The 22,386-nt window shown below is 39.2% G+C and overlaps 1 protein-coding gene across 1 annotated transcript in view; it reads left to right on the plus strand.

Moving 5' to 3' along the window:
- Nucleotides 1–14,117, plus strand: part of UBE2U (ubiquitin conjugating enzyme E2 U) — a 68,993-nt gene extending 54,876 nt beyond the window's left edge. Inside the window, exons 9-10 of the mRNA XM_064372439.1 lie at nt 5,641–5,735; nt 13,402–14,117. Coding sequence (XP_064228509.1) covers nt 5,641–5,735; nt 13,402–13,598 — 292 coding nt within the window. The 3' untranslated portion in view covers nt 13,599–14,117. The remainder of the gene's footprint in view (nt 1–5,640; nt 5,736–13,401) is intronic.
- Nucleotides 14,118–22,386: the final 8,269 nt, after the last annotated feature.

Raw genomic sequence — 22,386 nt, forward strand, 5'->3', positions numbered from 1 at the left:
ATGATGACAGGATCAAAATCATACATAACAATACTAACCTTAAATACAAATGTGCTAAATACCCCAAATCGAAGACATAGAATGGCAAGCTGAATAAAGAGCCAAGACCCATCAGTATGCTGTCTTCAAGAGATGCATCTCACATGAAAAGACACACATAGGCTCAAAATAAAGGGATGGATGAAAATTTACCAAGCAAATGGAAAACAGAAAAAAGTAGGGTTTGCAATCCTAGTTTCTGAAAACAGACTTTAAACCAACAAAGGTCAAAAAAGACAAAGAAGGGCATTACACAATGGTCAAGAGTTCAATTCAACAAGAGGAGCTAACTGTCCTAAATATATATGCACCCAATACAGTAGCACCCAGATTCATAAAGCAAGTTCTTAGAGGCCTACGAAGAGACTTAGACTCCCACACAATAATAGTGGGAAACTTTAACACCCCAATGACAATATTAGACAGATCATCAAGACAGAAAATTAACAAAGACATTCAGTACCTGCACACAGCTCTGGACCTGATAGATATCTACAGAACTCTCCACCCCAAAACAACAAAATATACATTCTTCTCATCGCCAAACAGCACCTACTCTAAAATTCATCACATAATCAGAAGTTAAACACTCCTCAGCAAATGCATAAGAACTGAAATCATAACAGTCTCTCAGACCACAGCACAATCGAATTAGAACTCAAGATCAAGAAATTCACTAAAATGACACGACTAAATGGAAATAGAAGAGCCTGCTCCTGAATGACTCTTTGGTAAATAATGAAATTAAGGCAGAAATCAAGAAGTTCTTTGAAACAAATAAGAAAGAGGAGACGATGTACCAGAGTCTCTGGTACACAGCTAAAGTGGTATTGAGTGGGAAATTTACAGCACTAAACACCCACTCAAAAAGCTAAAAAGATCTCAAGTCAACAATCTAACATCACAATGAAAAGAACTAGAGAACCAAAATCAAACAAACCCTAAAGCTAATAAAAGACAAGAAATAACCAAGATCAGAGTGGAACTGAATCAGATGGAGACATGAAAAATCCCGAAAAAAAAAAATCAAACAATTCAGGAGCTGTGTTTTTGAAAAAAATCAATAAAATAGACCACTAGCTAGACTAATAAAGAAGAAAAGAGAGAAGAATCAAATAAAAACAATCAGAAATGATAAGGGAGATATCACCACTGACCCCACAGAAACACAATCATCAGAGAATACTATAAATACCTCTGTGCACATAAAGTGGAAAATCTAGAAAAAATGGATAAATTTCTGGACACACACACCCTCCCAAGACTGAACCAGGAAGAAATCAAATCCCTGAATTGACTAATAATGAGTTCTGAAATTGAGACAATAAAACAAAAAGCTCAGAACCTGACAGAGTCACAGCTGAATTCTTCCAGAGGTACAAAGAATAGTTGATACAATTTCCACTGAAACTATTAGAAAAAAGTAGAAGAGACTCCTCCCTAACTCATTTTAAAAGACCAGCATCATCCTGATACTAAAACATGGCAGAGATACAACAAAACCAAGGAAACTTCAGGCCAATATCCCTGATGAACATCAATGCAAAAATCCTCAATAAAATACTGGCCAACTGAATCTAGCAGCACATCAAAAAACTTATCCTACACGATCAAGTTGGCTTCATCCTTAGGATGCAAGGTTGGTTCAACATACACAAATCAATAAAATGTGGTTCATCACATAAACAGAACTACTGAACAGGTAAAAGCTGGAAGCATTTCCCCTGAAAGCTGGCACAAGACAAGGATGCCCTCTCTCACCATTCCTATTCAACATAATATTGGAAGTTATGGCCAGGGCAACTAGGCAAGAGAAAGAAATAAAGGATATTCAAATAGGAAGAGAGGAAGTTATCCTCAAATTATCTTTGTTTGCAGATATGATCCTATGTCTTGAAAACCCAGTCATCTCAGCCCAAAAGCTTCTTAAGCTGATAAGCAACTTCAGTAAAGTCTCAGGATACAAAACCAATGTGCAAAAGTAGCTAGCATTCCTATACACCAACAACAGACAAGCAGAGAGCCAAATCATTAATGAACTCCCATTCACAATTGCTATAAAAAGAATAAAATACCTAGGAATATAGCTAACAAGGGAAGTGAAGGACTTCTTAAAGGAGAACCACAAACTACTGCTCAAAGAAATTAGAGGACACAAACAAATGGAAAAACATTCCATGCTCATGGATAGACAGAATCAATATTATGAAAATGGCCATACTGCCCAAAGTGATTTAAAGATTCAATGCTATTCCCATTAAGCTACAATTGACATTCTTCATAGACTTAAAAGAAACTATTTTAAAATTTGTATGGAAGCAAAACAGAGCCCAAATAGCCAAGACAATCCTAAGCAAAAAGAACAAAGCTGGAGGCATCACACTATCCAACTTGACCTATGCTGCAAAGCTACTGTAACCAAAACAGCATGGTACTAGAATAAGAACAGAGACAGACATAGACCAATGGAACAGATTAGAGAACTCAGAAACAAGATTGCATACCTACAACTGTCTGATCTTCAACAAACCTGACAAAAACAAGCAATGGGGAAAGGATTCCCTATTTAATAAATAGTGCTGGGAAAACTGGCTAGCTATATGCAGAAAACTGAAAGTGGATCCCTTCCTTCCACCTTCCACAAAAATTAAGATGGATTAGAGACCTAAATGTAAAACTAAAAACTATAAAAACCCTAGAAGAAAATCTAGGCAATACCATTCAGGACATAGGCACAGGCAAAGATTTCATGATGAAAATGCCAAAAGCAAGTGCAACAAAAGCAAAAATTGACAAATGGGATCTAATTAAACAGCTTCTGTACTGCAAAAGAAACTATCATCAGAGTGAACAGACAACCTAAAGAATGGGAGAAAAATTTTACCATCTATCCATCTGACAAAGGTATAATATCCAGCATCTACAAGGAACTTAAACAAATTTACAAGAAAAAAACAACCCCATTAAAAAATGGGCAAAGGATGTGAACAGAAACTTCTCAAAAGAAAATATACATGCAGCCAACAAATATATTTTAAAAAGCTCAACTTTAATGATTAGAGAAATGTAAATCAAAACCACAATGAGATATCATCCCATACCTGTCAGAAAGGCAATTATTAAAAAGTCAAAAAGCAACAGATGCAGATGAGGTTGCACAGAAAGAACGCTTTTACACTGTTGGTGGGTGCATAAATTAGTTCAACCATTGTGGAAGACAGTGTAGTGATTCCTCAAAGACCTACAGGCAGAAATACTATTTGACTCAGCAATTCAAATCCTGGGTATATACCCCAAAAATATAAATCATTTTATTATAAGGACACACACACACACCTGTGTTCAATGTAGCACTATTCACGATATCAAATACATGGAATCAACCCAAATATTCATCAGTGATAGACTGCATAAAGAAAATTCACATATACACCATGGAATACTGTGCAGCCACAAAAAGGAATGAGATCATGTCCTTTGCAGGGCCATAGATGGAGTCAGAAGCCATTACCCTCAGCAAACTAATGCAGGAATAGAAAACCGAACTCCTTATGTTCTCACTTATAAGTGGGAGCTGAATGATGAGAACTCATGGACACATGATGAGGAACAATGCACACTGAGGCCTGTTGGTGAGAGGGGTGTGTAGGGGGAGGGATAGCATCAGGAAGAATAGCTAATGGATGCTGGGCTTAGTATTCAGGTTATGGGATGATCTATGCAGCAAATCACCATGGCACACATTTACCTATGTAACAAACCTGCACATCCTGTACAGGCACCCTGAACTTAAAAGAAAAGTTGAAGATAAAAAAGGTGAATTACATGTTATGTGACTTTCACCTCAATAAAACTTTTCATGTAAAATGAAAATAAAAATCTCTCTAAGATGGGAGAGACTGAAATAAAAGATCAAGGAAATTTTCATACATTGAAAAAATGACTCAGTTAATTAAGAATAGGAAAGAACGTCCTCAACTGGATAAAACGTATTTATGAAAAAACTATAGCCAACATCATATATAATGCTAAAAAACTGAATGTTTGCCCCGAATATCAGGGCAAGGATGTCTGCTCTCACTACTGTCACACAACATTTTATTGGAGACTTTATTTTCATTATAGCATGTATCACTGCTGATTTATCTTGATTTTTATATTTGTTCATTTTTGTCTTTTTTTCCATGAGATCAGAGACATTGTCTGTCTTATTATTCTTATAATAGTGTTTGGCACAAGGTTGGTATTCAATGAATATTTATTAAATGAATGAACTTTCTGGCAGTATTGTATAAGTGAGGTACACTTGTGTGACAAAAACATTTCTATGCCACTTACTTTTCCTCATGAAAACTTTGTTACCAAAAGTTTTCTTTTCATCATATATTCCCAAAAAGTAGTTGTCCCCAAAAAAATTTTTGTAAAATTTTTCTCCCATATGCACACTCCTTCTCCAAGGAAATTCTCTGATAGCTTGACTTTGGCTCATTGATGTCTCCCATAATATGCCTGTTGTTTTATCCAGGATGAGTCATGAATTTTTCTGATAGAATTTCTCCCTTGTATAGTGGGTTGAATTATGTGCCCCAAAAACACCTATCCCCCGAGAACCTCAGCATATGACCTTATTTCAAAATAGGGTCTTTGCAGATGTAAATTTTTTTTTTTTTAAACAGGATCTCACTCTATTGCTCAGACTGGAGTGTAGTGGCACAATCTCAGCTCACTGCAACCTTCGCCTCCCAGGTTCAAGCAATTCTTCTGCCTCAGCCTTCCAAGTAGCTGAGATTACAGGCATTCGCCACCATGCCCAGCTAATTTTTGTATTTTTAGTAGAGACAGGGTTTCACCATGTTAGTCAGGCTGGTCTCGAACTCCTAACCTTGTGATCCGCCTGCCTCAGCTTCGCAAAGTGCTGGGTTTACAGGCATGAGCCACCGCACTCGGCCCCTGCAGATGTAAATAGTAAGTAGTTAAGATGAGGCTATACTGGATTAAGGTGGGCCCTACATCCAATGACTGTTGTCCTTAAAAGAGGAGCAGAACTGCAGAGACATACACAAGAAAGAAAGGTCATGTGACATTGGAGGCAGAGATTGGAGTGATGCAGCTATAAGCCATGGAATGTAAAGGATTGCTGAGAGCCAGCAGAAGCTAGGAAGAGGCAACAGAAGATTCTTCCTAGGGATTTCTGAGGGAGGAAGGGAGGACCTGCTGCCACCTTGATCCTCGATGTCTGGCCTCCAAAACTATGAGAGAATAAATTTCTGTTATTTTAAGTCACCAAGTTTGTGGTCATTTGTTAAGGTGGCCCAAGGAAACTAATATACCTTGCTATATACCACATGATGTTTTTATTACTTTTACAATAGTAATCTTATGTCATAATTTGCTTTTCCAACTACTATTCTGTTGGAAAGCACATATTGAAATCATTTTACTTTACCATTAAATTAGCCAACACTCAGAATGGTTCCATATTCAAAGCCTGTTGTCCTACTTTTATGTTTCATTTCATTTGTTTCACTTATTTTTCTCAGAAGTAATATACCCTTACCAAAAATTCATTTGGAAATTTAATTGTTCTTTTTCTCTGTCTAGGTATGCTGTTATCAAGTGTCAGCTTGCTAGAAAAAATAGAATGCCTCAAGCAGTCAATCACTTAATGGAAGGAATTAAGCTCTGCCCAATTCTAGGTAAATTGATTCACCCTATTTGTTTTGCTTTAATAACTAACATATGATGAATGATATGTATAACTTTAAGCTTTTTTCAGTTTAAATAAGTTCAAATATATGAGGGCTAGTTCTTGTGTTCTCCTTTTAACGTTGCTTTAACTTTTTCTGACTTTCCAAATTAATTTGGCAAATTATTCACACAGGAATTGGAACTTTGAAAAAGTTGAGTTACTTACATTTCCAAGCTTACTACCCTTTAATAGGTCGATATACAATTTGAAATTTTAAGGCTAAATTTCAAAATATGAAAAAGCAGCCAAAACACACAGAGCATGAATAAACTGATCCCTAAAACTCATTGCATGTTCAAAGATACATGCAGTATGGCTGAAAAGAAAGAAACAGTGCTGAGTTGGGTTTTGTGCTCCTTTAAAAATTACAATTTACTTGTTGGGATAGGTTGAGAGTGAGTCTTCAGCAGGAAGAGAGAGCTGGTAACTTATCATGGAAGTCAGCTAGTATACAGGGGAAAGCACAACATTTGGGGTCAGATCCCAGTTCTGTGCTATTATGGAAAGGTCACTCAACCCTTGAACTTAGTTTTTTCATCCTCAGCTAGTACTGTGTACATGGAAGATGTTCAACAAATCCCAGTTGCTAATATTCCACCATAACTCACAGGATTCTTGTGACTAAATGACTTCATGTACATACAATTTCTTTGTAAACTGAAAAGTACTATAAAATAATAGTTGCTGTTTTTTCCTGTCACCTGGACCCTAAACATAACAACATATAAATGCCAGGCACTGGCAATCGCCTTCTTTCAGTGATTTTCCAAGGGCCCCGCCCGCATATCTCCAAGTTTCTTTTCCCTGCTCAATATCTCCTCTCTCCCTCCTACTTGTTTTGGTGTGCCACTCAGATTCACTCCTCTGTATTACCAGCCTCAGCCTTCTCCATTCAGCTCTGCCTTCTTCCAAATTTCAGGGTACCTGCAAGGTAGGTAATGTTGCCTTCTCCAGCCTTACTCTCTGTTTTCCCCATGATTTCCCTACGCCTCTCTGCAATCTCTTTCAACATCCCCACCATCTTCACCAGTGGAAGAGATCATTTGGTTAAGTTGATGTGATCACAGTAATTTCTGTCTATGCTTTGTCAGACTGGTGACAAAGCTATGTCTCTATAGCTCAGCTCTGCTTATGTTTTTGCCAGGTCTAAAATCCTGTCATCATTTCCCATGTCCTTCAGTATAACATTTAGACTCTTTGACATGGAAAGTCCTTAATGCTCTAATACTTGTCTCTGTCTTTGCAGTGACATTCCCTACCACTCTCCCCCTCACACCCTAAATGCTACACTAATCTATTGGGTCATGATTGTTCCCTACCTCACTTCACAAAAACAGTTTTGAGCAGTACACTGTGTTTTCTCATACCCCTACTCTAAATGCTCTTCTCTCCCCTTCTTTCCTTTCTAATACCAGTGCATCCTTTGAGATTCAGTTCAGGTATTACCTTCTCTAGGAAACTTTCTCTGTGGGTTATCATAGCACTTCTACCATAGCCATGTCATGCTCTATTTGTTTTCTATTGCTGTGTCACAAATTAGCACACACTGAATGCTTTAAAACAACACACATTTATTATTTCACTGTTTCTGTGGGCCTGGAGTACGGGCACGGCTTAGCTGGATCCTCTGCTTAAGGTCTCAGAAAGTCGCAATCAAGGCATCAGCTGGGCTGCATTCTCATCCTAATGGTTTGAATGGGGGAAGAATCTGCTTCCCAGCCCAGTGAGGTTGTCCACAGAATTCATTTTCTTCTGTCTTTAGGAATGAACGCCCTGGCTTCTGGCTGGGTATATGCTGGAAGCTTCCCACAGCTGCTGAGGGCTGCACACAGTTCCTTGCCATGTGTGCTCTCCCTGCAGCAAGGCCTCCTACTTTATCCAGCCAACAGGAAGAATCTTTAAAGCAAGTCTGATAGCAAGATGGAGTCGTATATGATGTAACACAATCATGGGAGTGAGACCTCATCACTTGCGTCATATTTTATTGGTTAGAAGTCATGGGTCCCATCCACACTCAGAAAGGAGGAGTTTACATTAAGGTGTAAATGCCAGGCCATGGGGATTCTGGGGCTACCTTGGAGTCTGTCTGGCACACATGCTGGTTGTCACTCTTTTTATTGCCTGTCTCCTTTGAAAAAGAGTGAGTTTCTTGAGGGAAGGGACTGCTCACCTTCTGATTTTCCACAGCACAGTGGTTGCACACAGTAGCTATCAATGCTCATGAAAAAATGAATAAGTAAATAGTAGGATGAAGTAGAATTGCATGTTTTTATCTGCCTTGTGATTTTGAGGAGGAAAAAGGTGAAAACCCATGATGACTGGGAAAAAGGCAAGCTGGAAAAGACAACATTTGAAGCTTAATGTCCAGAAACTGGTTAGCTCTCCAGTGCTGAGCCTTGTTCTCTTTGATCATGGAATAGACTCTTCTTTATGTCTACTCTGGAAGAGACTATACCTGAGAGGTTGTGGTAAATTTGATTATTGTTCAGAAATATTCATTCCTGCTCCACCTACATGAACAAAATATATTTCCTTGCCCTTTGACTTTGAGCTTTTCCCTGTTTTCATCAATGGAATATTAGTGTGTGTAATGTGCCCCCAGGGTTTGGAAAGGATGTGCATGATTTGGCTTGCTCTTTTTCTCTTCTGCCATCATCACAAGAGCATGCCTGGACTGGCCCTCTGATCACAGAGAAGGATTCAAGGCATAGATCCGAGCTTGCCCAGCCAAGTTTCCCAGCCATTCCCCAGCCAAAGAAGCCAATCACCTATTGCCTGCTGACATGTGACCAAAACAAATACATATTGCTGATGTCACTAAGATTTTGTGGTTGTTTATTATATAGCAAGAGAGTTATTATGCAGCAAGAGTGAACTTATATAGGATATCCAAGGAAAGTATGACTCAGAATAGGAAATAACTGTGTGTTCCTCTTGGAGAGAAGGATTGCATGTCATAGTTTCCCAATAGGAGAAACTCACCAGAGATTTAGCAGGTGGGAGGGAAGTGAAGCTATTATGCTTGGGAAGCTGTTCACATCAAGCATGGCGGGTTCCTCAGATATGGTATTTTCACATATCTCCACAGTCTCTCTTCACAGACATGGTGGCTGCACAAATATCTCCATGAACTCATTGTTCCTTTCACACTTTGGGTGGCTAAATGTGTACAGCTCCTTGTATTCCTGAGCTCCTGGTTTCCCACTCATGTCAGTGCCTCAGGTTAAAGTGGGTCACGACTGTTTTTTCAATTCTCTAGCTGTAGCTTCCAGATCTTCACTCCCCTGGGTCCTCCCATACCTGGATAATCCCGAATTCCTGTGTTAGACTCTCACTCTTGTATTACTTGTGGTGGCTCTGTTTTTGTAACTGAACCCAGACTGAAAACAGAACTGAATAGAAATAACCCATTTGGCAACCATCAGAGCCCATCACTCAGCACAGATTTTAGTATCTTATTAGCTAAACTATTTTCAGATTAAAAAATAAATTATCAGAGGCAGAGTTTCCATGATCCAACCCGAGAAAGGCATGCAAAATATAAGGCAGTTAGAATTTGTACTTTCATAACTTATTTTGTTAACAAAGTAACAAAATCCCCACCTTTATTACTGATTCCAACCACCAAATCCAAGGTGTCTCAGAAGGATTTATAATGCTTAAGATTTCCTGGAGGAGAGAAATTCAAAATTATATATTTTTATGTTGTAAAGAAACATTTCTGTATTTGTTTTGCATTATACTCTGCTAATCTAGCCAGGTTTCTTTTTTTGCCTCCTGGGAGTTTTTAACAGGACAGGAACTAAGAGGGCAAATAGTCAAGGGGGTTGATTCCCAGCATTCATTCACGGCAGCAACTGATGTCAGCCAATCACAGTGATCCCATTTCCCTCCCCAGTAACTAGTTTAGAAATGGGGCTGGGCACAGTGACTCACACTTGTAATCCCAACACTTTGGGAGGCCAGTGTGGGCTGGTCACCTGAGGTCAGGAGTTCAAGACCAGCCTGACCAACATGTTAAAACTCTGTCCCTACTGAAAACACAAAAATTAGCTGGGCATGGTGGTGCATGCCTGTAGTCCCAGTTACTCGGGAGGCTGAGGTCGGGGGATTGCTTGATCCTGGGAGGTGGAGGTTGCAGTGAGCTGAGAGCTCGGCACTGTACTCTAGCCTGGGTGACAGGAGTGAAACCCTGCTTAAAAAAAAAAAAAAAAAAAGAAAGAAAAGAAAAAGAAAAGAAAAGAAATGGCATGTGACAGGATTCTGCCTGAGGTGAAGCATGCTGGGTGCTTCAGGGGATGGTTTTCCCACATCCACTCTTAAAAACCAGACCTTTCAAAAATTTTATTTATTTATTTTTATTATACTTTAAGTTCTGGGATACATGTGCCGATCATACCAAGTTTGTTACATAGGTATACACGTGCCATGGTGGTTTGCTGCATCCATCCCCCTGTCATCTACATTAGATATTTCTCCTAATGTTAGCCCTCCCCAATCCCCCTACCCCCTGCTATTCCTCCCCTAACCCCCCCACCCCCTGACAAGCCACAGTGTGTGATGTTCCCCTCCCTGTGTCCATGTGTTCTCATTGTTCAACACCCACTTATAAGTGAGAACATGCGGCGTTTGGTTTTCTGTTCTTGTGTTAGTTTGCTGAGAATGATGGTTTCCAGTTTCATCCATGTCCCTGCAAAGGACATGAACTCATCCTTTTTATGGCTGCATAGTATTCCATGGTGTATATGTGACACATTTTCTTTATCTAGTCTATCATTGATGGGCATTTGGGTTGGTTCTAAGTCTTTGCTATTGTAAACAGTGCTGCAATAAACGTACATGTGCATGTGTCTTTATAATTGAATGTTTTATAATCCTTTGGGTATATACCCAGTAATGGGATTGCTGCATCAAATGGTATTTCTAGTTCTAGATCCTTGAGCAATCACCACACTGTCTTCTACAATGGTTGAATTAATTTACACTTCCACCAATAGTGTAAAAGCATTCCTATTTCTCTACATCCTCTCCAGCATCTGTTGTCTCCTGATTTTTTGATGATTGCCATTCTAACTGGCATGAGGTGGTATCTCAATAAGGTTTTGATTTGCATTTCTCTAATGACCAGTGATGATGAACTTTTTTTCATATGTTTGTTGGCTGAATAAACGTCTTCTTTTGAGAAGTGTCTGTTCATACCCTTTGCCCACTTTTTGATGGGCTGTTTTTTTCTTGTAAATTTGTTTAAGTTCTTTGTAGATTCTGGATATTAGCCCTTTGTCACATGGGTAGATTGCAAAAATATTTTCCCATTCTGTAGGTTGCCACTTCACTCTAAAGATAGTTTCTTTTGCTGTGCAGAAGCTCTTAAGTTTAATTAGATCCCATTTGTCTATTTTGGCTTTTGTTGCCATTGCTTTTGATGTTTTAGTCATGAAGTCCTTGCCCAGGCCTATGTCCTGAATGGTATTGCCTAGGTTTTCTTCTAGGGTTTTTATGGTGTTAGGTCTTATGTTTAAATCTTTAATCTATCTGGAGTTAATTTTTGTTTAAGGTGTAAGGAAGGGATCCAGTTTTAGCTTTCTGCATACAGCTAGTCAGTTTTCCCAACACCATTTATTAAATAGGGAACCCTTTCCCCATTGCTTGTTTTTGTCAGGTTTGGTGAGAAGATCACTTTTTCCTCTGGATTTTGCTGTGTCTAGTGTGGTTACTAGAATGGCCACAGCTCTCTTGCTGTGCACCTAAAGATGAAGACAACACCTCAGACAGTAAAGCAAGTAGTGAAAAGAAGTATGTCCTTCGTGACACTGTGGAGTCACTGCAACAGTCACTCCAGCCCTCCACTCTTGTTTTTCTCTTATTTGAGATAAAACATTCTCTTATTGTTTAAACTGGGTTGACTTGGCTTTATATTTCTTGTAATCAAAAGCATGTGGAGTCAGAAAGGCCCAAACATGGTTAGAAAGAGCTGGAGTTAGTTCATCAGTAATATGTTCATGGAAAATAAAGTAGATGCTTTTGTCGAGGCACAGACAGAATTTAGTCTTAAATTAATTGCAACTAAATATTAGTATCAAAAGTACAAAAATTAAAAATCACTGGAGGCTTCAGGATACCCATAGGATAATGGTGACTGTGTAAACTCAAATCTCTCTGTGTATCTTTCTCTCGTTTTTTGTTTAGTTTTGAGATGGAGTCTCACTCTGTCACCCAGGCTGGAGTGCAGTGGCTTGATCTCAGCTCACTGCAACCTCTGCCTCTTGGGTTCAAGCGATTCTCCTGCCTCAGCCTCCAGAGCAGCTGAGATTACAGGCTCCTGCCACCACACCTGGCTAATTTTTGTATTTTCAGTAGAGCAGGGGTTCACCATGTTGACCAGGCTGGTCTCGAATCCGTGACCTCAAATGATCCACCTGCCTTGGCCTCCCAAAATGCTGGGATTACAGGTGTAAGCCACCATGCCTGGCCTCTCTATGTATCTTTCTATAAACCAAAGACAGAAGAAAAAAAAAGTCACTTGTAGCCCCTGTCTGTAATGTAAGGAGACAACAAATATTACAGGGTTCATTTCATATGTAAGTGAGGGAAATAAACATAGAAGGCAAACAGAATTTGTCCTGCAACCCATAATAGGCAGTGAACCCGGAGGCAACTAGGAAAAAGGGAAGAGAATGCAGTGATCTTTTAGAGTTAACAGAACACAAATAGTGCCAGCTAGAGTTCATCCCCAGAAAGCAAGATCCCCATGCTGTGTGGAAATAGAGATTTAGAAACATAGATATTAGATCTATATTCTTCTTTTGAAACATATCATCAGTTTGTTTTCCTGTTTATATGGCCTATAAGATAAAGATGAAAGTCCTTTGCATGACATATGAAGCTTTCCTGATCTGGCTTCAGCCTCCCTTCCAGCTCAACAAAACTTTTTGTGTACTATAACATTGTGTTTTTGGATACAAATCTAGGCTGAGTCTTGTTACTAGCTGGATATCTTCGGTCAAGTTACTATAGGTTGCTCAGCCTCAGTTTCCTCAGCTGTAAAATAATAATAATAATACCGGCCCATTATGAGGGTTGTGTCTGAGTTAAATAATATCATACCTATTGACTGCTTAGCATCACGCCTGGCACAGTGGAAGTACGGGGGCATCCACTCTAATCACCCCAACCCTGTCAAGTTCTCTCATACCTTTGTGCTTATATGATGTGTGCTGTTTCTTCTATCTAATGTATTCTGACCTCCTTCTCTGTCTAGCAAACTGCTCCTCATGTTTCAAAGTCTGAGTCTGTTTTCACTTAGACATAGTGATTCCCTACCTGGGCTCCCAAAGCAGCTTTTCCGTTGCACATCAACTGGCCCTTAGCCGGGACTCAGTAAATATATGTTAAAGAGTGGACTAACAAAGCATAAAAAGATTGAGCAAGATGGAAAGAATGATTTATGACAAATAAAGTTACTTATAAAACATGAAGTTTAGAAAGTTTAAAAAAGGTTGCTCGCATTCATTCAGATGGTCTTTGGCATTATCCTACAAATGCAGGAGCTTCTCTTTTCATTGTTTTTCCTGTTAGAGCTATTAAATTTCTATTTTTCATAATTCCCACCACAGATGAAATTTTTCTTGAGTCACCAACTGCAATAAATAGCATCAAAGACATTTATGAAATGGAGGAGGAGGAGTGGAAGAATGACTGTTCACTATATGCTTCACTACATGAAAATGACACAGACGAGCCCAGGGAAGAGGAAGTGGAAGATCTGATCTCCTGGACCAACACTCTCAATACAAATGCTTTAGAAGATTAAGCAGCACATTATCAGATTTAAAAAAATAAACAGGCTCCACCACAGCCCAGCATTGTGGAGCAATTTTAGAAGACTCTCAGAACTTGGATTCCATTTTTTTCAAGTTGTTCTCATCCTCTCACTGCAAGTACAAATTTGAAATATAAGTGCAGATCAGTAAAGATGTTGCTTTGGCTTTTTTCAGTGCTGCTTCTTTAGAACTAAGTTACCCAAGTTAGGGGTGTTCATTGCTATATGCTAATCAATGGGGTTACACTCCCACAGTGTCTTGCAGGCAGGAAATGGGTTGGAAAGAGGCTGGGATAGGAGGGGAGCAGTTAAGAGCTTCAGAGGCTGGACGTGAACCCGAGTAGAGGGATCTATACATGGACCTACATCTGCCTGGTTTCTTGTCTTGTTTTCTCCATATTCAAGGAATAAGATGTCACTGTTTACGAATGTTCCTCTTCTGTTTTATCTTAGAGTACATCCCATTTTCTCTTCAACCTTGACCTTCTATCTCCTCATATTCTAACTTTATTTTCTCTGTCTCTTTTTGCCATGTTGTCTCAATCTGTACGTATGCTTGGATGTCTCCTATTCTAAAATATGTCTCTACCTTTGGCCCTCCATCTCTGCTTACCTCGCCATTATTCACTCATGTTTCTCAGTCAGATTTATCGATAGTAGCCTATCATTCTCTCTATTTCTTTCATTCATTTCACATTTGCATCTACTGCACAATGAAATCTATCTTCCACTCGTTCTACTCCACTAAAATTTGCTGGGATCACCAGTGATTTTCTTATTGCCCAAACTCATGTTTGATATTATTGATCATCTTCTTATTTTGAAATGTTTATTGCCATGGCTTCAAAGAGACCTATTTTGAGGCCTACATACCTACACACATACAGCTCCTCAAAAATGCCACACACATCTGTATGTCTGACCTTGGGTGTAGTTGTTAAATAGGTCTCTCTCTCTCAGTTCTAGGGAAACTGGTTTTAGTTCCCACAGAAAAAAGAAAGCTCTGCTACATGTATCTAGTCCCTTGGCACTTTCCTGGCTGGCTAAATATTTCCAAGCCTGCCTCAGACAGTGGGGCCCCAACTGACTAGAGTGCCTAACTTTTGCTATCCCCCTGTAACCAGAACCACAGCATTCTGACAGCTAGCCTAGATTTCCCCCTCCTTTTGCAGTGCCAAAGTATAGCCATGAGCCAACTCATGGCTTGATAACAATGAGGAGAGTTCTTTTTACACCCAAGGATAAGAACTGTTCTGCAAGGCCCATCCCATGCCTCAGTAAAACCATAGGATATAGTTGAAAGATGTATTTTGCCGATGATCCCACCAACAGAAGCCAGGCCTCTGACCTTCTGTCATTCTAGGAGGACAAATACATAGGCTATCAACAGATAAACAGCAGTCACCAAGAAATTAAACCCAAAGGACCATGACAGTCAGCCAAAAATATTTCCTTGATATCAGCTACCACATATTCTATTTTCTATTCAATCTGATCTCTTTCTTTCAAGACAGGGAACTTACACCTGTTGCTTTCTTTTGTTGCAGCCGTGAGACCTGAGGATGGAAGCAGGGTGCTGAGGGGAGATGGGAAGACCAGAAGTTTTTGGAGTAAAGACATTAGTCAGTAGAACAGGGGATTTATTTAATTACCTTCACAATATCGCTGGCCATTCACTGTGGATCTCCAACAGGGACCTCCTTTCTACCCCGAGCCCTTGGTGAAAGGTTCTTTTGGGATCGAGCCTAATGCTCTTTTTTATACACTTTTCTTGGACAGTCTTGCCACTATCAGAGTTTTACCACCCGCTCTTGTTCTCATTCTCTGACTTTCTTCCACCTGTTTTAAAAGACATCTTCCCTTCCATGTCTCCTATGCATCTGAAATGCAATATGCCCCAACTTAAGCTCATTTCCTCCTCCTCTTCCCACTCCCATAAGACCTCCCTCTGCCTCTTGTTCCTGCTTTCAGTTAATGGAACGATCTCAAGATTAAAAACTTCTGGGGCATTGTAGACTTCTCTCTTTCACTATGGCCAGTTAATCACTAGGACTTGCAATATTTCCTTTTATATATGTTAAGTCCCTGTTCTCCTCCCTGTCCTTGCCATCACTCTGTATTATGAATCCCTTTTAATTGATAGATGATATTATACTTTTCTTTGATGACATCACTCACCTTCCTAAAATCCTTCAAAGAAACTCTGCCTAATAGATAATGTCCAAATCCTAATACCCTTCATGAGTCAGCCCTCACCCACTCTCTACAGCTCCCTGCCTTGTATGTCTTAGACTATTTGGGCTGCTACAAAAAGGTATCATAAATTAGATAGTTTACAAACAGTAGAAATATATTTCTCACAGTTCTGGAAACTTGGAGATCCAAGATTAAGTCACCAGTAGATTCGGTATCTGGTGAGAGGCTACTTCCTGGTCCATAGATGGCCATCTTTTCACTATAACTTCACAGGGCAGAAGGGGCGAGGGGTCTCTCTTAGACCTCACAGATCCTATTTATGAGGGCTTCACTCCCATGACCAAATAATTTCCCAAAGGCCATACTGGAGGAATGGTACCTCTAGATACCATTCCCTTGGGGGTTAGGATGTCAATATGTGAATGTGGGGGGACACAAACATTCAGAACACAGCGTGTGCCTCATATTACCAAACTTGTACTTCCCCCACACGTAACAGCATTTTCCTGCTTCCCTGCCTTTGCTTGTGCCATTTCCTCTACCTAGGATTCCTTTTCCCCCTCTTCCCTTGGCTGATGCCTGTTCAGCCCCTAAAACTCAACTCAGGCATCATTTCCAGAGTCTTCTCTGCACTCCACATTTCCCACCCAGGCTGGGTCGCTCTCTGGCTCTCTGGCTGTCACTCTGTGGGCACCATAGAGTATGTGTATGTGTCTGCAGTTTTATTGGAATTGTCTGTTTGCCCATTTGCCTCTCCCATTAAACCATCAAAGCAGAAGCCACCCAGACAGACTCCATCCTAACAATATTCGATAATATAGGACTACATTCCAACAGCTGCCACAGTGCCTCAAACATAAGCTCCTGTTTCACCGTGTTAGAGTCTACTGTTAAAAAATAAACTTGGACATTTTTATCAAATTAGTGAATTCAAAAGTAACAAAAAAGGAACCTTTAATAACAAGCATAAGTAACTTGAGAGAGTTGATTCTGGAAGAAGGCACTAGGTTTTTTGTTGTTTTTTTGAGACGGAGTCTTGCTCTGTCACCCAGGCTGGAGTGCAGTGGCTCAATCTCGGCTCACTGCAACCTCCACCTCCTGGGTTCAAGCGATCCTTCCACCTCAGCCTCCCGAGTAGCTGGGACCACAGGCGCGTGCCACCACTCCCAGCTATTTTTTTGTATTTTTAGTAGAGACGGGGTTTCACCGTGTTGGCCAGGATGGTCTCGATCTCTTGACCTCGTGATCCGCCTGCCTCAGCCTCCCAAAGTGCTGGTATTACAGGCATGAGCTACCATGCTCGGCTGGCACTAGGTTTTTAAAAACAGCTTTATTGAGGAATGATTGACAGAGAAGAAGTTGAACTATTTAAATTATACGATGTAAGCTTTTGTATGTGATGCATCCATGTAATCCTGCTACTATCAATATTGGGAACATATCCATCACCCCAAAATGCTTCATGATGATACGTCTCTCCTGCTCCTATTTTCTGCCCTTACTTTTCATCCCCTATCAATCACTGGTCTGCTTTCTGTCACTGCCAATTAGTGTGCAATTTCTAGTTTTATACAAATGAAACTATGCTGTAAATGCTTGTTTTGTGTGGCTGATTTCACTCAGCCTAATTATTTTGAGATTTCTTTATCTTTTATATATATCATTTCATTTTTATTGCTGAATAGTATTCCATTGTATGGATATACCACAACTGGGTTATACGTTCACCTGTTGGTGGACATTTGTGTTATTTCCAGTTTGAGACTATTACAAATATAAAAGTTGCTATGGCAAATCCATTCTAAGATGATTGGCAATGAGTCAAACCCTTGTATAATCCTTGAGTGTAAATAGAAGCTGTGTTTTCTGGTCAATAGAACATAGCAAAGGTGATGCGATGGCACTGCTGTCATTACATTATGTCATATTAGACTCCATCTTAAGCAAACTAGAGAAAGGTTCTCCTGCTAGCTTTGAAGAAGTAAGCTGTCATGTGGGAAGGCCACCTGACAGGAATTGCTGGCAACTGCAGGAGCTGAGAGGAGCCATTGGCTGACAGTCAACAAGAAAATAGGGACTTTGGTCCTACGAACTCAAGAAATTGAATTCTGTCAACAACCATGTAAGCTGTTTTGACCTGCTAACTTTGTGATAATTTGTTTATAGTGATAGAAAATTAATACAGCTTATATGAACATTTGTGTATGTTTATATGGACTTATAGTTTCTCTTGGGTAAATAGAACTGAAATGGCTGGATCATATGGTAGGTATATGTTTAAAAGTTTTTAAGAAATTGTCAGGGCTGGATATGGTAACTCACACCTGTAATCCCCACACTTTGGGAAGGTGAGGCATGGGGATTACTTGAGTTCAAGAGTTCAAGACTAGCCCTTGGCAACATAGTGAAACCCCCATCTCTATTAAAAAGAAGAAAGGAAGAAGGGAGGGAAAAAGGGAGAAAGGGAGGAAATTGTTTTGTTTTTGGGTTTTCCTTGAGATGGGGTCTCACTCTGTCACCCAGGCTGGAGTGCAGTGGCACATTCATAGCTCACCGCAGCCTCAATCTTCGAGGTTCAAATGATCCTCCCACCTCAGCTTCCCAAGTAGCTGGGACTACAGGCACGCACCACTGTGCCTGGCTAATTAAACAATTTTTTTTTTTTTTGTAGAGATGGGCTCTCACTGTGTTGCCCAGACTGGTCTTGAACTCTTACATTCCAGCAATCCTCCTTCCTAAGCCTCCCGAAATACTAAGATTACAAGTGTGAGCCATTGTGCCCTGCCTGGTCAATCTTTTAAATGTTAGCCATTCTAAGATGTGTAGAAGAATCTCATTTTAATTTGTATTTCCCCAAAGACTATGATGATGAGCATTTTCTTGTGTGCTTATTTGCAGTCCTTTTATCTTCTTTAATGAAATGTTTTATTCAAATATTTTGCCTGTTTTCTACTGGGGTATTTGTTTTCCTATTAAGTTTTGAGAGTTCTTATGTATTCTGGATGCAAGTTCTTTATCAGATAAATGATTTACAGATATATAATTTGCAAACTAGTGACAAGTCTGTTTCTGTCTTTTCATTACCTTATTTATTTATTTGAGACAGAGTCACTTTGTCTTCCAGGCTGGAGTGCAGTGGTGCAATCTCAGCTCACTGCAACTTTCACCTCCCAGGTTCAAGCAATTCTCTTGCCTCAGCCTCCTAAGTAACTGGAATTACGGCATGCACCATGACGCTCAGCTAATTTTTACCTTTTCTTTTAGTAGAGACATGGTTTTACCATGTTGGCCAGGCTGGTCTTGAACTCCTGACCTCAAGCGATCTGCCCACTTAAGCCTCCCAAAGTGCTGGGACTACAGGCATGAGCCACCATGTCTGCCTCATTACCTTAACAGTGTCTTTCAAAGAGTAGAAGTTTTGAATTTTGATAAAGTCTAACTTATCAAATTGTTTCTTTTATAGATTGTGCTTTTGATGTTCTTATAAATAACTGCTTAATACAAAGTCATAAAGATTTTTATTTTATTGTAGAATTTTTCTAATTTTAGGTTTTATATTTAGGTCTGTGATCCATTAAGAATTAATTTTTATATGGATACAAGGAACCACTCATATATATTTTTTATGTGGGTGCAAGGATTGGCGTTTATGTGGTTTTTTGCCCTCCTTATCCAGTTGTTCTTTTTTTAACTTCCTTCCCTCTCTTCTTTTTTTGCATATTTAATTGTCCCAACACCACTTGCTTAAAAGACTATCCTTTTTCTCCACTGAATTGTCTTAATGCCCTTGTTGAAAATCGATTATCTGTATATGTGTGTGTCTATTTCTGGACTTTCTACTCTGTTCTAATGATGTATTTGTCTGTCTTTATGCCAATACTGCATTGTCTTGATTACTGTAGCTTTATTATGTATCTAAAAATAAGGTAATGCTAACCTTCTAGCTTTGTTCTCCTTTTTAAAAGTTATTTTAGCTATTTTACATCCTTTACATTTCCATATAAATTTTGGAATCCGTCCATCAGTGCCTCCAAAAAATCATTTGGGGATTTTGATTGGGATTGCATTGAATCTATGGCTTAATCTAGGGAGGATGACATTTTATAGACTCACTATATTGAGTCTTCCGTCATTAAGTCTTCATTTATTGGGGTATTCTATAATATATTTCAGCAATGCTTTCTAATGTTCAGTTGTCCACATGTTGCATATCATTTGTCAGATTTTTCCCTAAGTATTTTTTGGCACACTCTTCTAAATAGTGTTATTCTTAAATGTCTAATTATTATTTGCTAGTATATAGAAATACAATTGATTTCTGCATGTTGATCTTGTATCTTGCAATATTGCCAGTCTCATTAGTTCTAGTATCTATGTTGTTGATTTAAAGACAGTTTTGCTTCTTCCTTTTCCATCTAGATGCACTTATTTCTTTTGTTGACTTACTGAGCTGGCTAGAATCCCTAGTATGATATTGAAAAGAATCAGTGTAAATAGATGCCCTTGTCTTGTTCCTGAACTTAGGAGGAAAGCTTGTGGTCTTTTATCATTAAGTACAAAGTTAGCTGTAGACTTTTCAAAGATACCCTTTATCCATTTGAAGAAGTTTCCTGCAATTCCTAGTTTGCTGTGAGTTTTTATCAGAAATAGAAGTTAGATTCTGTTTAATGCTTTTTCTATGTCTATTAAGATGAACATATGATTTTTCTTTTTTAGTTTATTAATATGGTCACTTACACTGATTTATTTCTTTTAGAATGTTTACATCTCTGTTCTTGAGAGAAACTGGCTGTAGTTTTCTTTTCTTGAAATGTGTGTGTCTAGGTTTCATATCAGAGTAACGCGAGCCCATAGAATGAATTGGGAAAAATTCTGTCCTCTTTAATTTTCTGAAAGAGTTTTTTAAGAATTGATATAATTTCATCCTTATATTTTTGGTAAAATTCACCAACATGTCACAGAAGTTTTTCATTACCAGATTGTAGTTATATTTTCTATTTTTAGGTACAAACAGAAAAAAAATTAATAAATGAAGACCAAAATAGAAGTATTTTTTTAAAATTCTAATTAAGTATATTTCCTGCTCTTTAACATAGGAGAAGCAGCATGGGATGATGATTAGGACCCCAGATTCTAGAGCCAAACTGCCTGGACCTGCCCCCTGCTGACTAGCTGTGTGACCTTGGGCAAGTTACTTAACCTTCCTTCACCTTGGCTTCCTCATCAAGTCAGAATAGATAATAGCCAGGCACAGTAGCTCATGCCTGTAATCCCAATGCTTTGGGAGAATGAGCTGGGAGGATCACTTGAACCCAGGAGTTCAAGACCAACCTGGGCAACATAGTGAGACTCCTGTCTCTGCAAAAAACTTTTTAAAAAATTAGCCAGGTGTGGTGGCACATGCCTATAGTCCTAGCTACTCAGGAGGCTGTGGTGGGAGGATCACTTGAGCCTGGGAGATCGAGGCTGCAGTGATCTGTGATCATGCCACTGCACTCCAGCCTGGATGACAGAGCAAGACCTTGTCTCAAAAAAAACAAAACAAAACATAACACACCTAGGTTTCTGTGGTTGTTGAGAAAACCAAATAAATGCATCAATCCTTTAATATTTATAAAGTGCTAAGAATAGCACCTGACCTACAGTAACCACTATATATGTGTTTGATAAAATAAAAAACAAGCTTTACCTTTATTTAGTTAATTGATCTCATGTACTATGAAAGTAATTCAGATTCAGAGGGCCTGAAGTCTATAAACCCGCCGTTTTAAAAATTACCCAGCTGATTCTGATGAAGATGATCAGTGTATGACACTTCGAGACACAACGTAATTCTGAGATTAATTTCAAATATGGTTAACATGGCATGCCAAATCATGACATTTGATAACAGAGTGTCTCATGTATAGTAAGTACAGCTCCACAACTGACTCATACCCTCCATTGGATATGATGTCAGATCTGAAGTTAAGGTTCTATAGGAACGTGAGGCCCCAGCTGCCTTGTGATCAGTCTGGATGGATTCTGAGAAGAGAAGAGAGAAGCAAGAAATTTCATTTTTAAAAATGTTCAAAATTAGCGGGCGTGGTGGCGCATTCCTATAGTCCTAGCTGCTCAGGAGGCCTAGGGCACGAGAATCGCTTGAACCCGGGAGGCGGAGGTTGCAGTGAGCAGAGACCGTGCCACTGCACTCCAGGCTGGGTGATAGAGCAAGACTCTGTCTTAAAATTTTAAAATAAAAATAAATAAAATAAAATAAATATTTTAAAGTTTTGCATGTACGCCATTGTCAAACCATGTTTTTTAAACTTGTGTTGTTTAGACTCCACTTCCCCTCCAGATGGCGCCAGTTAGCTATGTCGTGCACTTAAGTCTTAGGCGGCAGTCTTGGAAGCCAGGCGCCAAGTCTCCTTAGGCTTTTAAAGGCTTGTATGGCACATGACCACTTTATAAGAGTGGAATTCTTTCTTTTCCTCCCAAGGAAGATGTTTACTCAGTACTAGGAAAGATTTACTAAAAGAAAATAACCCAAAGCTTACAAATTATTTGCGTTGATAAAATCATAGAACCAACCTGGAGAAAT

The sequence above is a fragment of the Aotus nancymaae genome, unplaced genomic scaffold (assembly GCF_030222135.1).
Source record: "Aotus nancymaae isolate 86718 unplaced genomic scaffold, 86718_ANA_hifiasm-v0.15.2.pri h1tg000007l, whole genome shotgun sequence".
Classification (NCBI taxonomy): domain Eukaryota; kingdom Metazoa; phylum Chordata; class Mammalia; order Primates; family Aotidae; genus Aotus; species Aotus nancymaae.